General features: G+C 42.3%; 1 protein-coding gene across 1 annotated transcript in view; it reads right to left on the bottom strand.

Moving 5' to 3' along the window:
- Positions 1-1,160: 1,160 nt before the first annotated feature.
- Positions 1,161-20,420, bottom strand: part of CUNH15orf41 (chromosome unknown C15orf41 homolog) — a 204,568-nt gene continuing 185,308 nt past the window's right edge. The window contains exon 11 of the mRNA XM_032417050.1: positions 1,161-1,692. Coding sequence (XP_032272941.1) covers positions 1,557-1,692 — 136 coding nt within the window. The 3' untranslated portion in view covers positions 1,161-1,556. The remainder of the gene's footprint in view (positions 1,693-20,420) is intronic.

Genomic DNA, 20,420 nt, shown 5'->3' with positions numbered 1-20,420 from the left:
CTTTAGTCTTTCGAAAGCAGCAAGCAGTGTGTGTAACTGAAAGGTGTCTGCAGAAGTTCTTTTTGTTAATACTTCCAAACTCATCTTCGACATTATAGAAGATACTATGTATTTTCTTTTTTTTTTTTTTTAAAGATTTTTTTATTTATTTTTTGTTGGAGAGACAGGCAGCGAGAGAGGGAACACAAGCAGGGGGAGTGGGAGAAGGAGAAGCAGGCTTCCCGCGGAGCAGGGAGCCCGATGTGGGACTCGATCCCAGGACCCTGGGATCACGACCTGAGCCGAAGACAGACGCTTAACGACTGAGCCACCCAGGCGCCCCGATACTATGTATTTTCAACATGGGGGCAAACATTTTATAAATACATTTTGGGGGATAGATACGTTTTTGGCCTCCCAAAAGATAGGTTTATAATGAATTTATTGATGTTTTCCTTTAGGCTGAAGTTTGGTTTGCAGTATAAAAAGTGAATAAATTAAAGTGAACAAATACAAAATCCCCTTTATTTTGCTTATTTGAAAGAAAAAAAAATCACTCCATGTTTATTTCTGGTACATTTAATTCATTCAAAGCTGAACGCTGCTAATGCCTAAGTTATTTGAGTGTTATGTAATTACATAGTAGAAAATGCAGATACAAAGCAGTGCACAGAATGTGCTTTTAAAAAATTATACTCATAAAAATACTGACTACCCATACATACTGACAAGTAGCCGTGTTTAAAAATGAGCTTTGTCCAGACTGGCACCACGCTTCAATGGTCTCCCCTGAGCCCCCAGACCAAAGGAGGAGTGTGGTTTCCAGACACAATGTAACCAATACTTTTTTACATGAGATAAAGGGAAAGTCTTTGGTGTTCAAATAAGTATTATAAAAAGAGGAAATTCTCATCAAGTATATTTTTTCAGCTTGGCTTAATGCCAGCAAGTCAGGAAACCGTAAAGACTGGACAAAACTAGCACAAGCTACCGTTGAGGTCTACCGAAGCCTTGCAGGTGAGAGCAAAAATCGAGTTTCAGCCTCCACGTCCTCCGCTCTGCTAGGACTGTGCTAGATTATTCCGTGATGGGGATGCAACCCTGGGTCCCTGTGAGTGGATAGGATGAGAACAGGGGAGGGAGGGAGGGAGGGAGGGAGGGAAGATGAATGAATGGAGGCTTAGAAAAAAAAAAAAAAATAAGAGGGTGATTTGGGAACTGGGAGGAGAATTGAAAAATCACACCTTTCAGTCCCCACATTTCTTCTTTTGTTCAGTATACAAGGAGAAACCATCCGGAAGGAAGAGAGATTATGACTATCTGTAAACTAACTGTTTGACAGAGACAGAAATGCTGATAATGAGTGGGTTGTGTCTGTAGTTCTTGGCTGTTCACATCAGCAAGGGATGAAGGAAAACAGAAACTGCTGATATGTTTGTCTGAAGAGGTAGTGGCGTGGCCACGGGCAGCAAGAGTTCAGCTCAAGTTCAGGGCAGATGCTGCCAGGAGTTTACATGGCAGGAAAGTCAAATTGCTTCCGGATTCACCTTTTCCTCCCGGCTTCTCTTCCAGGATCATCAGGGCCAGGCGACGCTGTGGCATAAGGTGACAATGTCCGTGGGGAAACAGGCTTTGAGCAGGATGCCCCTCTCCCGGTTACAGTCCAGCTCCTGGATGAAGCCGTACCAATAGATGACTAAGCCCGGCCCAAATCTGCAAAAAACACGAGAAGGCAACATATGTGCATCGTATCAACGTCATTCTAGAGAAAGGTCATCTCCGAAGCATTGCTAAGATGATTAAGTGACATAATTGCACAGAGCTTTTGTTTCGGTTGCTACAATTGGGACGGAGGGCTGAACTTGCAGCAATGAGCTTATTTAATAGAAGTACTGCTACGGTCTTGGACAGATTTATGACCTTTCAAGGAACCTGAAGTATCGCAAATGCATGCACGACCCTAATTACCTTTCAATAAGGTGTTCTGAACTCGGGCTGGTGTGAGTACCTAAGTGATGAAAGAGAACACCACAATCTCCCCACTGATGAGCCGGGGAGCACCAGACTTGGGATTTTCTCTCCTAACCCTATCTTACCTCCTTCTCTAGTTTCAATTAAGGGGGAAAAACAAAAAAATGAAGAATAATGTAAAAAGCAGAACAGCTCATGGCTCTCTTCTGGCTAGCATATTCCATGTACACACTAACAGGGCCAGAGGTCCCTTCTGTCATCCATTCTTTCACCTCTTTAAAAGCAAACAAACAAATAAACCCACATGGCAACAGGGATCCCTCAGAGAGACCTTATCTCCGACCCTTCATCTGTGCATACAACCTCTCCAAGAGTGAAATTTGGTCGTAGGTTCTTATCATGAAGATGATGGATAAGGTCATGTGGACTTGTGAAGATGTATAGACAGATGCTGGCCTAAAACCTCCATCTTTCTCAATTGTGCCTCCAAATTATCTCCAAATTGGTTAGCAGCAGACTCAGGAAGTAGCCCTATAGACGACTTCACCCATCAGGAAGTTGAGACCTTTAGGCTGGGTTCATAAAGAAGTAATCACTATCAATCACCATGCACACGGAGATGTTTTGCACATCAGTTGCACGTTTTTCCTACTGAGAGTACTTAATTAAAGGGCAGCACTACTTTGGGTGTCATGTTGCAGGAATTTTGTAGTGAAATCATAAATTATGAATGTTGGGTTAGTAAAAGGATGTCTAAAAACAGAACTGCTTTCTGTATTCTGACATTACGGCAGGCTGAACCACGTTAGGCCAAAAAGCTTTTTCCTTCCATGATTTATTATATGCTGTAGTGTACTTGCCAAAACTAATAGTACAGGATGGGCTGCAAGATACTGTATGCACGGGAACAAGTTCAGTTGGATGTCACGGAATGGTTTATTTGGGGATTCACATCCGTAGGGTAGCCGAGTTGTATGCAAGGCTAATTCAAACTTTTTGGACAGAATCATGAGATGGCAACTCTTCTACTGAGGAGAGGCTCTGGGGGGACCCAGGAGCTGCGTACAGTGAAGTGGCCTTGGAGGACTAGGCTCGAGATTTCCCTGCATTCGGGGCTGCCTGCAGATGAGCCTGGTGAGACCTTGCTTCCATTTAATGGAGGGTTTCTCAGTAACTTGTACTAACAATTGTCTGCAACTGGGACATAGACCATTTGGTACCTCTATTTTACAGACAACTCTGATTAGTATCAGATGATGTCCGATTTGCCAAAACAAGTGTGGCAAGGGCAGGAAGATCTGCAATTCTGAGGACTATGTCTGAGAAGCCTCGAAGTTTCCTGTCCGTGAAGCAGCCCCGAGTCACGGCCTCGACAGACCTAACATTAAGCTCAAGACATTCCTCTGTTGTGTTATGCAGCCATTCAGGAGACCACGATGTTCTTTAGAAAGGCACTAATATTTTTACAAAGGGAGGAAAAAAAGGTGATCTAACCAGTCATGGAAAAGAACAAAAGGATATATGGGGGTCATAAACAACAAGCTTAGTATTTTAAAGATTTAATAAAACAAAAACGTATCCGCAGCACTGAGCGAGCAGGGACAGACAGCACTTTCCCTGAACAGTTAAATCATAAGCCAAAGGACACGAAGCATGACCACTCTTTACAAAACTGGCATTTTCCAGGTAGGAAAGCCAGGCTGGAGAGCACCTCAATGCCCAAGAAAATGGACTTGTTTCACTTGTGAGGCAACAGATGAACTCTGCAACTTGAAAAGGTTTTGCGAGGCTGTAAGGTGAACCTTTCGTTGCAGTGGTTCACTACTAGGACTCCCTGAAGGTAGGATCATGGCTCTCTGAACGATTTTCAGTATACAGGAGTAGTGACACATGGTAAGGCTCTACCATCTAAGTCTTTGTTTCTTTCTTAGCTTGTGGATGGAAGGATATTAACTCCGGCACTATTAGCCTTCTCACGTGGCTCAAAAGCTCTAACAACATGTGCTTGATTAAAAACAAGGCAACACAACTTGTCCTTGTAAATGGCAATTGGTAGGTAAAGGCTTTCCAATTCTGTGTTCTTTGGAGGAAAAATACGGACTCATAGGGTGACAAATTTGGGAATTTCATGATCGAACAAGATCTGGCCTCGCTCCTGATACCTACTTTAGTGTATTTCTGAGCTTTCTCTGACAATTCAGGATCCAGAGATTATCAAATGGCTGGCAAGATAATCTTCTAGCAATGTATCTGTTTATGAAGAGGTGGACCACATTAAGCAAATTTATAGAATCAATTCCTTGGTTATCTGAACCAACAGAAGGGAATGTTTTGGTTGATAGTTCAAAAAAAAAAAAACAAAAAAAAAAAACCAAGCAACCCAACTCTGGCATTTCCTTCTGAAAAGGTATAAACCAGGGAGAAAACAGGACCCAGGAAATTTTTATGTAGGTCAAGTACATGCTCGTGGGTTGAGCGATTTCACCTCTATGATGCCTGTTCCCATTTATTGTGGCACTACTAGACAAGAATAAGATCACTGGGAAGGCAAACATAACCTTTGTGACCAATAAAAACCAAAGAGACTGTTAACGGCATTTAAAAGGAAACTGAGTCCCCGCGTCTGAGGGAATGTGCAAAGCAGAGGGTTGGTCTGCTACTGGGTTTCCAGTCCTCCCTACGAGCCAGACACACTCAGGAATGGGATGTATAGGGATATCTGAATTGATTCTGTAAACACATTTCAAGGTTGACTGTAATTTTAAAGTTACTACTATGAGTGATCAAGTAATAAGATCAAAGACTCCACCCAAATGGATTTTAAAAAACTCCTGTGGAGCAGAGACTGGAATGCAAGTGAGTCCTTTTGCTTGCAAATGAAATACCACCAAATCTGCAAAACTAACAAGTAACTCCTGAAAAAAAAAAAAGAAAAGAAAAAGGGAGGTGCAAGTCAAGAGCCATGACAGACCTGGAGAGTGTGTATGAAAGATCAAGTTCCTCCTGAGTAACAACAGCCTTATAAACGTGTGTGGCAGGTGTTTCTCTGGTTTCCTCTCATTTTAGAGTATTTAGAGACATTAAATGGGAGATTGTGGAAGGAAGCTGGGTACCCTCGTGTGGTTTTTGTGCATATCTGTATCCCAGAGATTCTCTCTGCTAGACTGTGATGCTACAGAGGCCGAAGACCGTGTTTTATGTATGTGCGTGTTCTCCAGGCTTAGCGCGGTGCCCGGCAGGTGACGGCGACCCTCAAGGACAGGAACCCAGAGTTAATAATAGGGTCAGACAGCTTTGTGCTGGTCGCCGAATCACGGGCAGCCTAGAGGTAGTGGGCGCGCTGGCAGGACTCGGCCACTGCCACGGCCTGGCATTTTTACTAGTGACCACGATGAGTGCGCTGATGGCATACGCACAGATCACACGGATGATGGGAACAGTTACACGTTAACTATTACCACTTTCATAGCATTTACTATGTGCCAGACACTGTTCTAAGCACTTCGCACAGATCGACCCATTTATTTCTCAGGGCAACTCCACGAGGTAGGTGCAATTAATGTCCCCATTCTGCAAATGAAGAAACTGAGGCACAGGCAATTAAGCAGCTGGCCAAAGGTCTTATGGCTAAAAAGTGGAAGAACAGGTTTTGGAACCCAGGCAGTCTGGTTGCAGGGTCTGGGACTGTCTCACTACGAGGTGGCAATGGACCTATTATACAGGGGGACATCCTATTAGACTAACCAGAGAAAGAGAGGAAGTGCCTTCTGTACCAGTGAGACCATGCCTAGAGTGTTTTGCAGGATTCTGGTGTCACATTTTAAGAGGAATATCTCTGGTCTGGAATTGATCCGGAGGAGAACGCTAGGATATTTGAGGAACTGTTAGAATATGTGTGACCTAGAAATAAGCACATAGGGTGGTAACATGCTCATTCACCAGCCTCTGATTTTTAGGCCACTCCTGGGGAGAAGTGATTAGACTCATGCTGTAGTTCTCGAGCAGACTTCGGGCAACGTCTGAAAGTTACCAGGAATTGTGTATGGATTCAACTTGAATAAAAATTTTTCTGCCAATGTAGCTTTTGAAAACATGGAGTGAGCTGCCTTACACATTAGTGACATTTCTGTGACTGGATCTATTAAATTGAGGCTGGGCTTTCATCAATTTTTTTAAAAAAATGGAGTCAGCCCGTAAGTATTTTTTATATGAAATCCTGCACACTCAGCATCTTTTGAGACATTAGTTGATCTGGCAACAATCAGCTGGAACTAAAGCAACAGCTACCCCCTTTAGACAAGACATATGTTTCGAGGTTTGGTGCAGTCCCCACCATTCTCTGGTACTCCTGATGTCGAGGCTCCATACCAGGTGCCATTTATCATTGTGCTGGTGCTGCAGACTTTCATTGTAGAGACCCATTTCTCCTTACTTCCATTTCTGTCAAATTTGGGAAAGCCAAAGAGAACGGCAGAGGGTTTCATGTTTCAAGAAAGAAATCGAAGCAGCCACATTTCTTATGTCCTGCCTACTTGGCTCACTTAATGCTGTGTACCTATCCCCATGGACATTTGAATTCTTGACCCCAGCCTGGGAGATCTAACTCAGAGGTTCCCAAATTTGAGCCAGAGCCTCTTGAGATGATATACGCAGATCCTTATGCGCACCAAGCGCTATCCTCAGACAGAAAAAATAAACAGGTCTTATTTTAAAAATGCAGATAAAATAGGGTTCACAGCTTTCAGTCATCATGGATTGTCTAAGTAGATGGGATCTAAAAGCACAGCTATAATCACATGGGGGACAGCAAAACTTGTTTAAGGATTTTCAAATTTGGCAAGACTGGGGGGAAGCTGTTCTAATTGGTCAGAACTTCTATGGGTGGATATTACATACAGGTGAAAAGCATATACGTATAAAGGAGGATTTATGAAATGGGTAATTCTAGGGCATATTAAAGACGTGTGGAAATACCTAGCAGATTTGTAACTAACCTGTCCTTGCACAGAAGGCTCATCTTCACAGTAAAAAAATGAGCTAGAAGGAAAGGCCCCCTAGGTATGGCATCAGATTCCATTTAGAACTCACTCTACAGACAGCAGTTTCTACCTATAGGAAAAGAGGCACACAAGAGAAGCATCAGACTAAGTTGGGCAACAACAGGAGTGAGAAAAGGCCCACAGCAGTGGTAGTCCTGGAATGCTGGGCTGCAGCTAAGACACTGATGGATACTGTGGTCAGCCGACTTATAAGGTGACCTCAACGATACCTGCCTCTTGGGATTCAGGACCTCGTGTAATCCCCTCCCCCTGAATGTTGACTGGATCTAGTGACTTGCTTCTAACAAGGGAATATAGCAAAAGTGATGGGATGTCCCTTCTGTGATTAGGTTACAAGAGACAGACTTCCATCTTGCTACCAGATACTTTCTCTTGCCTTTTCGACTTGTATACTTTGATGAAGCAAACTGCCATTTGGGAGAGGCCCACGCAGCAGGGAAGTGAGGGTGGCCTGTGGCCAACAGTCCGAGAGGAATGTAGCCCTGTGCGCAACAGCTCCTAAGGAGCTGAATCCTGCCAACAACCCGAGTGAGTTTGGAAGGGTTTCTTTCCTCAGTCAAACCTTCAGATGAGACCACACTCCCTGGGCCAATATCTTGAATGTGGCCTGTGAGAGAGAGGAAAGAACAGAACCCAGCTAAGCTATGCCCCTATTCCTGAATCACAGAAAAAGTGAGGTAACAAATGTGTGTTACTTTAATTCGCTATCTAGAAATACACACACAGCAATACACACACACTGGACTTGAGTAATCAAAGACCATTCTTCACATATGCAGTATGGAAAGGCCTATTGGCTTTTTATTCCAGTTACACCTGAACCCAGAATCTATAGCAGAAGGAGTTACTGGATGAGATTATCAGTAAGTAGCAACTCTTCATCAAGGCTAATCAGTTACAAAGCAACTCTGTACTTTTACCCTAATGGAGCTTCCTGGCTCCTAACTTGCACTATACGCCAACACCTCTGCCTGCTGCAGATCTAGGACACTGGGGGTTACCCAAGGATGTAGAGAAATCATATATAAAATGAAGAAGTCTAGATGTTTTCCCCAGTGCTGTGGTTTCGGTGTTGTGTGGTTATCAGGCTTCCGAGGCTGCAAATATGAGGGAGATGGAGACAGGGTGTGAGAGGCTGGTTACGGGCAGAACGCTTGCCTGTCAAGGTGAGTGACTTGACAATTAGGGAAGAGACACTGAAAAACCTCTAACTGTGGCAACCTAAGGCTGTTTGGTGTTGGGGAAATAGGCTTCGTCAATCACAGGTGCTGAGGACAGTCCAGGATAAGTAGATGCTGGTTATGTTTTGTTAAAAAGAGTGGGGCAATCTGTAATATATTTTTAAAAGACTGCCACTAAGAATGTTTTATAAATGGGACTTCAGTAAGTAAATTCTCAGTTTTCCAGAAGAATTTAGCTATCCTCAGGTAGTCTCCTAGGATGTCGAAATATGGCTGTTGGACAGAATTTAAGTTATGAATCAGGTCTTTCAGTGCAAGATTTTTTTCTGTGAGAAACTCAGAGGTTATGGACAGAAAATCTGGGCCCCTAAATTCAGGAAAGACTTGCTTACTCTTTCTTAGCTATAAAAAAAAAAAAAAATACACGGCCTTTCCCTGCCACACCTCTACACTCTTCTTTATAAAGCAGGCATTTCTTGGATGGTTTTACTTATGGGGAAAAGGGAGGAAGATTAAGTGTCTATTGTTAGCCCTTTCCTTTAGGCTTCTTCAGAGAGTGCTGAAATGAAAGGTAGATGAAGTCTGAGGTTTCTAATCACACTGTTAAGATACCATTTTGCTAAATTAGCCCCAGTAACTAACTCCCTGGTTGGTTTCCTGATTTCAGAAAGCCCTTAACCAGACATTAGGTCTATAATGGTTTTGTCTAAAAACACCCATCAAGGAGCGCCCGGCTTGCCCAGTTGGTAGAGTGTGAGACTCTTGATGTTGGGGTTGTAAGTTCGAGCCCCATGTTGGGTGTAGAGATTACTTAAAAACAAAATCTTAGAAAAAAGACACATATAAAATGATATAATGATTCCAATAACCAATGCTAAGGAGGTAACACTTAACCACACTTAGGACGCAATAGGCAGTGTCGCAAGCCCTTTTACATGTACAGATTTGATACTCACAAGCAACCTAGGATTGTCCCCATTTCACAGAAGAAAAACAGGAGGCACAAAAAGGGAGGCTCTGAACTCCAGCAGTCTGGCTCTCCGGCTTGTACTTGCAACCACTACACCATACTGTCACTCACTATGCCTTGTATTTATACAGCAATTTATAGCAGTCATTCAACGTTGAAAAATATTTCCAACATCTGGAAAAGAGAGCCAGGCAGGGGCCCGGAAGGCAGGCAACTCATCAAAAACTCAGTATAGGAGTTGAGATTCACCTGTCTACAAGGAATAATTCTTCAAGTATGAAGTCAATAGTTTCACACTAAAAAGTTTATCTAGATACTCCTTTCGATTTAAGTGTCACAGTGTTTAGGAAGTATATGGAAAAGTAACTTATGATTCAGGTAAAAGAAATTAAAATGATTACATTTGAGGGAGCATATTTAAAGCATTGACAATCAGTAAAGTAAGCTAGGGAATGAGAATTACTGAACCACTGCATAAAGTTCAGAGAAGAAAAAGGTTTCCCCCGCTGTGAGGGGATTCAAGAGTTATGGGGCAGAATCTAAACATGAGGAAAGAGGAGTAAATCCAGAACACTGCCTCAGCCTGCTCATGTAAATGGAAATAAACAGCTGGAATAAGTAATGAGGAAAACTGAGGGAAGCAATGGGTCTAAGTGAGCGTATCAGGTGGAAATTTGTTTTCCTAGAAAAGGAGGTTCAGACTTGCTAAGCAGGGTTGACGCAGTGAACCCCAAAGGCCCATTTTTGCTCCTAAAGTACCTTGAGTGTAAAGATGTGGCTTATGATTGTTATCTGTGTTTGTTTTCAGCTCTATGAGAAAAATCACATTTAAAAATCAGTACGCTTATCTCTTTCAGTAAAAGGGAAGGGTCGTGGGATTCATGTGTTACAAAATTTGCCTGTCTACTACATAAAATAAGGGAAACTCATGAGGTTGACCTAATACTTCCCTTCTCAATGAGCTGAATCACCATGATTACATAAAAAAGGACTGTCGATGCACTAGGGTTCTACAATGTACATCTGGATCACAAAAGAAACAATTTTCAATTGAAAGATAACAAGAGGGATGGAACAATCTGATGAGTTAAGTTTCTTGTTCATGAGGGTCTTCAAACAATAAAACTGTATTGATTCAAATCTTGGTTTCCAGCCCAAATCTTTTAATTCACAGGCAAATAAAAAAAAAAAAATCCTTCTCCCAAAGAATAGCAGCACAGAATATATAATATATATATTATAATATATATATATAAATATATTTTTAGTTTTTTCTCTTTCTCCTTTTGAGTTGTGGTGTGGGCTCTGGGCTATCTTCTGAGGATGTGTGCAGACATGTGGCTGTTGGAAGTCAATTGTTCCTCCATCAAAAAGACTTCCATGTGGTTTTTATGAAGGATGCATTCTCAAACACACAGTTCAGGACGGCGGAGAAATATAAAACATCTTGTAATTGTTTCAAAATAAACTCTTCCACTGTTTATTTAGCTTTAATCTGCATGTTGTAGATTGGTTATGCACTTGTTAATCACTGTTGTATGTATCTCCAGACAGAGTTGTAAATAACTTTTCAGTCCAAGTGAAATACGCTTGCACATGTTTATATGCAAAGTATGTGTATTTATGCTGATGTGTAAATATGGGTACAGTAATAATAGATTAGTGATCAGGTAATATAGAATCATAAGGTTCTGGCACTATGGTCAATTTAATATACAAGCAAATATTCTTTTTCTGCAGTTTCTAGAGATGAAATAAAAATATTAACTCGTTTGTTTCATTTACTTTCTTGCTTGGCAGGTCTGGGTTTGCAAAATGAAAGGACTAAAGGAAGAGAACCCTAGTTACGAATGCTCTCACTCAATTCATAGGTCTGTTATTAAAAATGCAACTCTAGCTCTTCGGAACATCGACTCACTAGAATTTTGAAAATAAAGGAAAAAATATAAATACTCATTCACGTCAGGTCTTTATGCCACATAGAAAATAAACAGAAAATACATTATTTTGAAGAAAATTTAAAATGTATATAAATACACAACCACAACCACCTGAAATTCTCCTTGATGTTTATATAACTTGGCATTTTCACGTTGACATTAAATTGCCTGGAAAAGTGCTTAATTTCCACTCCACTTTGTCCTGTGTTGGATATGCTTAGATGCCATACTTAACAGTCTCTGCAGCCTCTCGTGAATCTCCTCTCACAAGAGGAAAACGGAGAGGAGTGGGATAGAAACCAATGGCAGAAGCTCTTTTGTCTGTCATCTTCTGTCTTTAATACCGGTTTCCTTGGAGAAATGCTTATTCCTGGGACTGGGTCAGCCCCTCTGCATTTTACCTATCGAGAATCAACATACACACACACGTACGTGAGAATCTACGCACAAGCTTGCGTGTGGCTTCACAGGAGAATAGGACAAGCTCATGTGGGTCATGACCAGTTCTGTCCCTTGCTTAGCTCTTTTGTCTATAAAATGGATGCTGATGCAGAACTTTGCAAATAGAAAAATAAAAGGGACCCAAAACATAACAAGCGGTAGTTAGGAATTATCCCATCATCTTTATCCAAAATGTCTTCTGAAGGTAACCATTTTAAGCAGAGTTTAGCCCCCATTTTCTGTGGTGACACAATTATTGGGCATAAGGATTCTGGAAAAGGTTTCTTTTGCATGTGAGTATTTTTAAAATTTAAAAAGCACCAAACATGTGTCCCATGTAAGTTGCCTGTGATGCATGATGTCAGTGGACTTAATGATATTCCCTTAAAGGCATTTAATATCTTACAACTCAAAAACCCCCACAAAACTACACACAAGCCTGCGAACCCATCCTGCACAGAGCACAAGTCACAAAAGACCCCTCCTCTCCTTAAATAGCTTACAACTCAAATTTTCATAACGTAGGAACAAAATCTATTCACACTTTAAGTGTAAAATAGAAGTTATCAAATGAATACACAAAATGCTTAAAGGTCCACAGCAAATGAATAAGTACAATGACATGGTATTCTGAAAGTCTTCCCAGACAAGAAGAATTCTCAGCTAAGTTGCATTTATTCATATAATGACCCTTTTAATTTTCTCCATTATAGATTCATCTTTTGAGGGGAGAAAGAAGAGTGGGATTAGGGGCCCAAGACACGTAAAGGAATGGTGGGATCAGATGCATATTGAGACTATTTCATTACGAAACTGGGGGGATAAACAAGTCTGACAGCCCCAGTTTCTGTTTCAAATGAGGACATACGGAGTGGACAGCACATTTGAGGGTGGGAAGAAGAGAGAAATACCAAATACCTAAACCCTAAAAGTCACAAAGTACCCAAGGTTATGTTTACTTTGAAAACATTTAAGTACTATGAGTAAGAGAACACACTTCAGGGGGACCTTGGGTACAAATTATATCCACCTACCTAGAATTTATACCCCAGCCTTCTTCCAAAAGTTGGGGTACTTTACAAAATTGGTTGTGTGAATTATTACGTTTTCTCAGTTATTTCCCCAGGGAAACATGCCAAAGGCAAACCCATCATTTCGGCTGATTTAGTGTTTGAGGCCAGAGATTTTATAATTGATATGACGACCATAATAATGGGTAGTGATCATCATACTGGTAAAGCCTGGGCTGACAGCACAAATAGTCCATTTCTATGTTCACCAGTTAAGTCTACCATAGACTTGCTCTAATAAATTTTGAGGTTATTTCTGAACTTTGCATTTCTAACTTCTGAATACTACAATTTAGAAATGTGTTAGAAAAGGTTTTCTTATATAAATATTGTCTACTCCAAGTAGGTTTTGTCACATAGTCTTTATTAGGTAGAGGGGGAATGGGATGTCTCTTTCCTTGGCTCAGGTCTCAAAAGATTACGGGGTAACCCAGAGTTCAGGCAGACATTTATCTCAAGGCACCAAGAGATTTATGCATTCTGGATATATAAAAGTCTGCTTAAAAAAAAATTATTGGAATTTTCATCCTTGGCAAAGTCAAATAACTAAAGGATTAAGGCTGATACATGTTGCCCTATAAATCTATCATTAACCAAATGTGACACAATGCTTCAGGTATGTCAAATCCCAACTTGCTCTAAATGGATAGTTAACATTTTCTCTCACAATAAATACCTCACTATAAGAAAAAGCTTGTCAGCTAACCAACACAATCCTCAAAAGCAAACCTCCCAATTTTTACAGATCCACGAAGGTAAATGCTGGAGGGGGCTGGGGTGGGGGGATTAGAAGTTGGAACCATCTAGGTCATTAGCAAAAAAAATGGCCAGGTAATAGAAAACAATTAAAACATGGTTCTTTGAAAAAGAAAAATATGGATAATCTGTCCTTGCAGGTATCAAAGACTTCCAGAATATATAAGCCCCACGAGGGCAGCATGTGCATCAGCAGCCCACAGGAGTCTTACTGGCTGAGCAGATACAGGAATGCACGGATGAAAACACCAAGAGCCCCGGCCCCAGGAGATGCTGGGAGTGATAACATGCGTTTGGTGGGGAGGGGGAGGGGGATCCTTTGCTGGTAACTCCTCGGCCATATAGGGAAGGGAAGTCATTTTTAAAGGGGAGAAGATGAGCCTTAGAAGTATGCCCAATTGCACACTCTGAAGAGCCAGTCCCAGAGGCTCCGCTGTTTGGAATCTAGGTTTTTCCAGCTTGTTATGGGGGAGACGATGCTGTGGTTTAAAATCTGGTGGGAAGCGCAAGTACCACTCCCTGGAAGGGACACTCCGGTGCTTGTGGTCCTGAAGGGGAGGTGGGCAGGAATTGGCTGCTGAGGAGAAAAACTAAATATCCAGGAGCCAATTGCAGCACGCAGGTGGCTCTCAAGTCCTTAAATACAATCAATTTAGGGAGGCTTTTGTTTACAGTAGCTTTTATCTAGAAGATAAGGTTGTAAAAATGTCAATCACAGTGAAGTACTACCACTCCTGGCCATATCTCAGCCGGCTCATCTGTTTTACTTCTTCCTCCCTTTCCAAATACCTCAAGGTGTTTAAGATGAGTGAAAAGATATCAAACTATTAAAGTGAACTGTATTTGTGTATGACACAAATGCACTCGGTGAACTGCAAATATCATCCCTGTGGTGCCCGTATTGTTCCCAAGTTCAGCAAGAGGGGTCCCCGTGTGTACCCCTCACAGCTTTACTCTGCAACAACACAGAAACTCTACAGAATGAGATTTACGTGTCCTTTTCAATAGCACTCCTTTAAGAAAGGGAGAGTCTGATGGCTCTATGTTGGGGTGAGGCTTTTCACTTATTTATGCTGGGCCTCTGCACCAAAGAGGCCTGGACGGTAAAACCCCGAAATAGAAACAGAAAGTTGGGCTCAGGGTAAGAAGATAGCAAATACTCTCATTTTATTGTTAAACTGAACCTCGAAGATCAATTGGATAGTTACAACAACTTAAATGTAAGCCCATAAAGATCCTACCTGATTTTGTGTTTAAAGGCATCGTTTAGTTCATGGATCCCTAAAATGAGGCTCTGCGCCAGGAAAGTTTCTGAGTGAGGAGGAAAACGCAGAGTGAAAAGGCCCCGGGGCCAGCTCCAGATGAAGGGCAGTGAGGGGGACAGACAGCCGTGAGCAGGCAGACCCATGGGAGGGGAGGGCAGGTGGGAGTCACTTGGAAACAGACCTTAATGCTAGAGAGGGCTGGCAGGCCCTCCTGGGTAGGCTAGGGTTGTGTTGGGGGTCTGCACGGTGGAAAATAGCTTATCTGTCATTCTTTGGGTTTTGAGTCATTCTCCAGGTCTGGGCTTCGTTAGTATTGTTCTGTTGTTCTGTTTTATCCCCTTTTGAATACAACTAGAGTAAAACATCCTCGTAAATGTAATGCCTCGTCGTTAACCCCCATTTCTGACTCAAGTCCCCTAGATTCAAAGAATGTTTGACTGACATATTGGTAATGGTCCCAAACTTTGTAAGTGGTAGGAGATACAGACGATTTGACTATTATTTCCTTGAGTAAAATAATACCACTGGATAATCCTAGTTAGAATCACCAGAACCATAATCCTAACAGCAGCTCCTGGGCCATCACTATGTGCCCACTACTCGTCTCATTTAAAACAAAAGCTCTGTGAGTAGCTCGTATGAGTGCTTATTTTTTAATGTTGAGAAAACGATTACAGAGCTCTGCTCAACTGAGCCTGGTGACAACGAAGAGCGTTAACACCAAGTGCTTTCTTGTGCCTAACACTGTGCCAGCCACTTCCTACACATCGGCTCATTTAATACCTACAATGAACCCAGGAGGTCGGAAGTATTAAACCCGATGCGGAGAGGCAAAGTACCTTATCACACAAGGAGATAAAGCTCCAAGGTGGCCAATGCACCAACCCAGGTCTGTCCCACGTTGCGCTCCCTCTCTGAACAGCTACCTCACGCAGTCCTGTGCTTGGGACTCCCCCCTCAGTACTTTTTTTAGTGTCTAGTTTCAATACAAACCCTTTCCTTCAGGACTCTTCCATGAGGAAGAAGTCCCTCCTCTTCTATAAAATGTGGAGGCTGGAAGATCTTCACATACCTCCCGTTTTTTTTAACTTCCTGTGTCTTACTTGTCTATCTAGAAAGCAGGCCTCATAGCATTTGCATCCTGGAGTCAAGGTGGATTTGAGAATAAAAAATAAGCCTCACAACACTTCGATTTGTGTACATTCATTATTGCCCCATTACAGAAAAATTCTACCCAAGAGTAGAATCTAATAAAGAAACTTCTCCAACCCTTGTTTCCTCCTCCCCAATCCATGAATGGGTAGACTTAGGTCTGGAGGTCTGGAAATAAACCCACTAACAAGAAGAAAACTGGATAGCCAACTCATCAAGGCAGGGCTGGGAAGTACTTTACCCAGACTTACCCAGGGAGAAAAGTCAAGATGAAGAACCAAGGGGGAGGAAGTGTGAGTAAAGGAGAGTTGAACATCTCCTACATTTATAACTAGACTGGATTCTCTGAGCCAGAAGGCAGGAAAGGTCACTTCACAGTCATTCCTGCCTTTAAAAAGAAAAGCTGATCAGCATCATGTGACCAGGAGAAACTAACTTCAAAAGAGACCGGACAGAAAACCTGGATGATGTCAGTGATTTAAGTTTTATTTAAATATAGGTTCCCATTCTCCGTGACCAAGACACTGCTGTGCTTGTTTCCATATTTAGGCCCTGGGTTACATGACAAAGGGGGGGCTGCACATACCAATTTCAGGGCAGTGTCTTGAGACTTCATTGTACTTATCCCAAACTCCTTCCCGTTAGACCAAGAGCACTGTGAAGACTCTATTTAAGAGTTCATCTTTGTAACAAGTGGTTTTATTATCTAAAAAAACGAGAACACGACTGAACCACCTTCAGCATCTAAAACTAATATTTAAAGACCCTGGAGAGATGATAAAGGAAACTTCTCACTCAGGAAACAACTGATGATTGCTGTTTGAGATTGTCCTGACAAAAGTAACACAAGAAGACTTTGGGATCCCAAGGCTGGCCCTTAGAGCAGATGGGGACCACAGAGGATGGGTCTTCAGAAAGCTCAGCAGCAAGCACCAGTTTCTAAAGGTAACCAATCCCTTTGTTTTCTTGTGGTTGAGAAGCTGCTTTATTGGATAATTGTCAGAAAGAATTAGATGAAGGGCATTTTTTTTTTTTTTTTTTTTTTAAAGTAACAGGTGAAGGATCATGTGAGAGTGGAAAACTGCAGGGCTGGATTCAAAGGACAGGTCACACTTTGGTGAACTCTGGTTCTATCTTAAGACCACAGATGAACACCTCCAAGCACCTGCAGACCCAGCCCTACCGGCTCCCTGTCCTGTGCTCCAGTCCCCGTGCAATGCTAGCCTCCCTTTTGTCCTCACTGCACAACAGAGACCATATCACCTGCTGCCTTCCTGAAAAGGCTGCTACGTTCCCAGGATGCCACGATGACAAGAACACTGTCCCTGTCTTCCAGGTGCTCTCAGCAGTCGGGGAGACAAGCGGGTTAAAAGGTAGTGTAAGGAGGAGACCAAGGTTGTAAGAGAACAGGGCAGAAGGCCCTGTGGTAGCCCAGAGAAGGTCAGGGAAGGCCTGGAGCAGACGCGGCCACCTTTGGGGTAAGTCTTGACATCAAGGTTCACTGAGCAAGGGAAGATGCTTCCAGTAGAGGGACAGGCACATGCAGACAGAGCGATGAGAACAAGCATGAAGGCTTCTGAAGCAGCGCAGAGAAGGTCAGGAAAAACAGAGACCATGGGCATGGCAGAAGACAGAGCTGGAGAAGTTGGGTGGGAGCGGGGCTGCTGAGGGCCGGAGGGGCACAGTCTAGCTGACTGAGGCATTCTGAGGGGATGGTAGGCGCGAGCAGAGAGCGCGCCTCTTCCTACTGATCCCACCACGTTGCAGGCACACCAGCCCTTTGCCCCAGGAGGATCCTCCTTCGTGAAACCCAAATACCCTGGGCTATGTTTCTGTGTGGAATTTCTGAGCTAAATATTTACTTTCACGGGGCCAGAGGATCTACTACAGCTCACTTATTTGGGGGTAAACACATTAAAGGAAAGTATACATTAAAACAAATCTTTCCCCCCTTCTACCCACATTTCCACTGCATGCAGAGAAAAGACTGCCATTCAAAAAAATACCGTAAAACTATCCAGAGGGCTCAACTTTCCAGAGTCGTTGGGACAAAGTCTGTGTATGTAAACAGTCACAGCCTTGCTCTGCGGGGTTCCTCCAGTTTGTATTCTTTGAGAAGTCTGCCAGCACTAGGCGAGAGGCTCACAGTTTCCTTAGTGACTTACCCCGCAACCTCATTCTACTTAACAGGAGTCCTCGGTGAAATTTTATGAAGATAAGGACTTCCAGGAGTGAGTTCCCTTCTGGTTTTTTATTTATTTTTTTGATTAAAAGCAAGACAAGGCAGAACTACACCAAACCCGTAGTTTTACTTTGCAGATTCTGTGGCCTCTCAGTTGGCCCCACGAAGGCCACCGGGGCCGGGGCTGTGGTTTGATTCCATTGAGCTGAAAGCAATCTGTCAGTGTGGAGAGGAGTTACAGAGGTTATTTTAAACATTTAGTTAAGCTTGTGACGGTCTTTAGGGGCATTCCTGGTCGTAAACTGCCTCATCCTGGGTGACATAAGCTATTGAAGGAGGTTAGATGGAGGTCCCTGCAGTCCGAGAGCTGGTCCACCCATGTTGCCATTAGCTGATTAATAGGTGTTTATTTTTTGGGCTTGAACTAACAGGCCATCCTAAGGCCAATGCAAGACAATATTTGAAGTCATCTGTGAGTGCCCCACACTTGCAAAAGACCTTACTTTTTTGTGCAGTTGCTGTAGCTAAGAAGTCCTGGTCAGATTAGTAAAATGTAATGCCAATGACAGAGAAAACCCTACACCACCCTTCTCCATTATAAAAGAGGGCTGCTGGAAAAATGGATTCTCAGCACTATTTAAAGAAACATTTGGAGAAGGAGAAGGGAAAAAAACCAAAACAAAACATGACCAACTAGTTGTGGCAACTGGTAGAGCCCAAACGGTCATTCAACACTAGATACTAAATAAATTCCTAGTATTAGGTTCAATGCCTTACATAAGTAGTAACTAGGCTTGCTATTATTTTAGTATGTTTTAATGTAGGCTCCATGCCCAGCGTGGAACACAGTACTGGGCTTGAACTCACGACCCTGAGATCAAGACCTGAGCTGAGATCAAGGGTTGGAGGCTTAACTGACTGAGCCACACAGGCACCCCTAGGCTTGCTATTTTTTAATGAGATATTTATGACTACAGATATATGCTATAAACGCTATAAAACATTTGGATTTATAAAATTTACTTTGATTTATGGGGCTTATGATTCTATGGGATTCAGAAGCAAAACGGCGAAGTGAACTGGTCTCTCATTGCCAGACACTAAATTTAAGAGACGTTACAGTTACATATATATTTATATTTAATGTTCATCACTTCTACAGAGACAGAATATTCCATGAAAGCAGTACCTTGTCTGCTTTAGCATTACCTGGCATTTAGCAGTGTATGGCACATAGTGGATGTTGAATAAATGTTTGTTGAATAAATGAATGACAGGTAGAAGAGTTATGCGGAGTATCTTTGCACAGCTATTTCGCTTAGGTCTGGTCTGGATCTTGAACCTAATGGCATACACAGGATGGGCTGAATGGTTTAAAAAACAGTGCTATTACTTGCTTTACTTAATCATTTGCCTTTGTTTATTTCAAAAGCTTCCCCAAGCTCCCCAAGCAGGAGAGCCATTGGTTCCAACTGGCATAGTCAGAGGGAAGTTAAAGTTACTGCTTTTCACACTTTATCGGTCTGCTCTCACGGACTTTGCTGCAATAGTTTTACAAGAAAATGTGCTTGGGACTTTTACCTTTTAAGTTTAAATTTATCAGCTCAACCTTTGTGGCATGGAAGATAATAACACCAGCATTCCTTCCTTACCTCTCAGGTTAACACACATCCACTTCTAGCCAGATTTCTGAACAACAACAACCCTGGGAAAGACGTATTTAGAATTTAGCACCGGGAGAGCTTGCTGGCAACAGTCCTGATCCCCTGCCAAAGTCTGTGCTTGAGGCTGAAGATCAAGGTGCTATTTTATTTAGATTTCATAGAAAGACACTGAAGATCTCAAGAGACCAAAAGTCCAGTCTGTAAAGTTGTTACATCCACAATCAGATCAGCTAGGCTCCTAACGGGGACACATATGGCAATTTACCACCACGATTTCCACAGGGAAGCAACCCTTGTGCCTTCTGTCTATTTTCATGATCTATCCAACACAGATCAATCACCCTGAGCTCCTGACACATTTATAATGCCCTTTAGGCTTATTTATGGACCAAGTGTAGGTTTTACAGAAACAGACTATAGTCACATTTGAAAGAAGAATTCTTTTATCTCACCCAAGATTATGCACTGGATAATCTAGACTGGCTCTCTCTTTGGTAGGACTAAGAGTCCCCATGTCATATTTTGACGACTCTTAACTATAATGCCTTCAGATGGTCAGATGCTCTTAAGCTCTCCAGCACGGGATCAGGCATTTAAGAAGATGGAAATAATAACTTTCATGGAGAAGGATATCATGTGTGGGGCATAATCTTAAGAGGAAGCCTTTTAGACTCTGATATGCAGACTTTGTTTTGAGAGACGCTTAACATAAAGGGTTTGTTCTCTTATTGAAACTCCATTTGTCAGGATTAATGCCATTCATTCAGCAAATATAAAATGTTTGCAATA

This window comes from Phoca vitulina, unplaced genomic scaffold (assembly GCF_004348235.1).
Source record: "Phoca vitulina isolate PV1807 unplaced genomic scaffold, GSC_HSeal_1.0 scaffold20, whole genome shotgun sequence".
NCBI classification, from domain to species: Eukaryota; Metazoa; Chordata; class Mammalia; order Carnivora; family Phocidae; genus Phoca; species Phoca vitulina.
The sequence above is the reverse complement of the archived record's forward strand: the minus strand, read 5'-3'. Positions and strand labels throughout refer to the sequence as shown.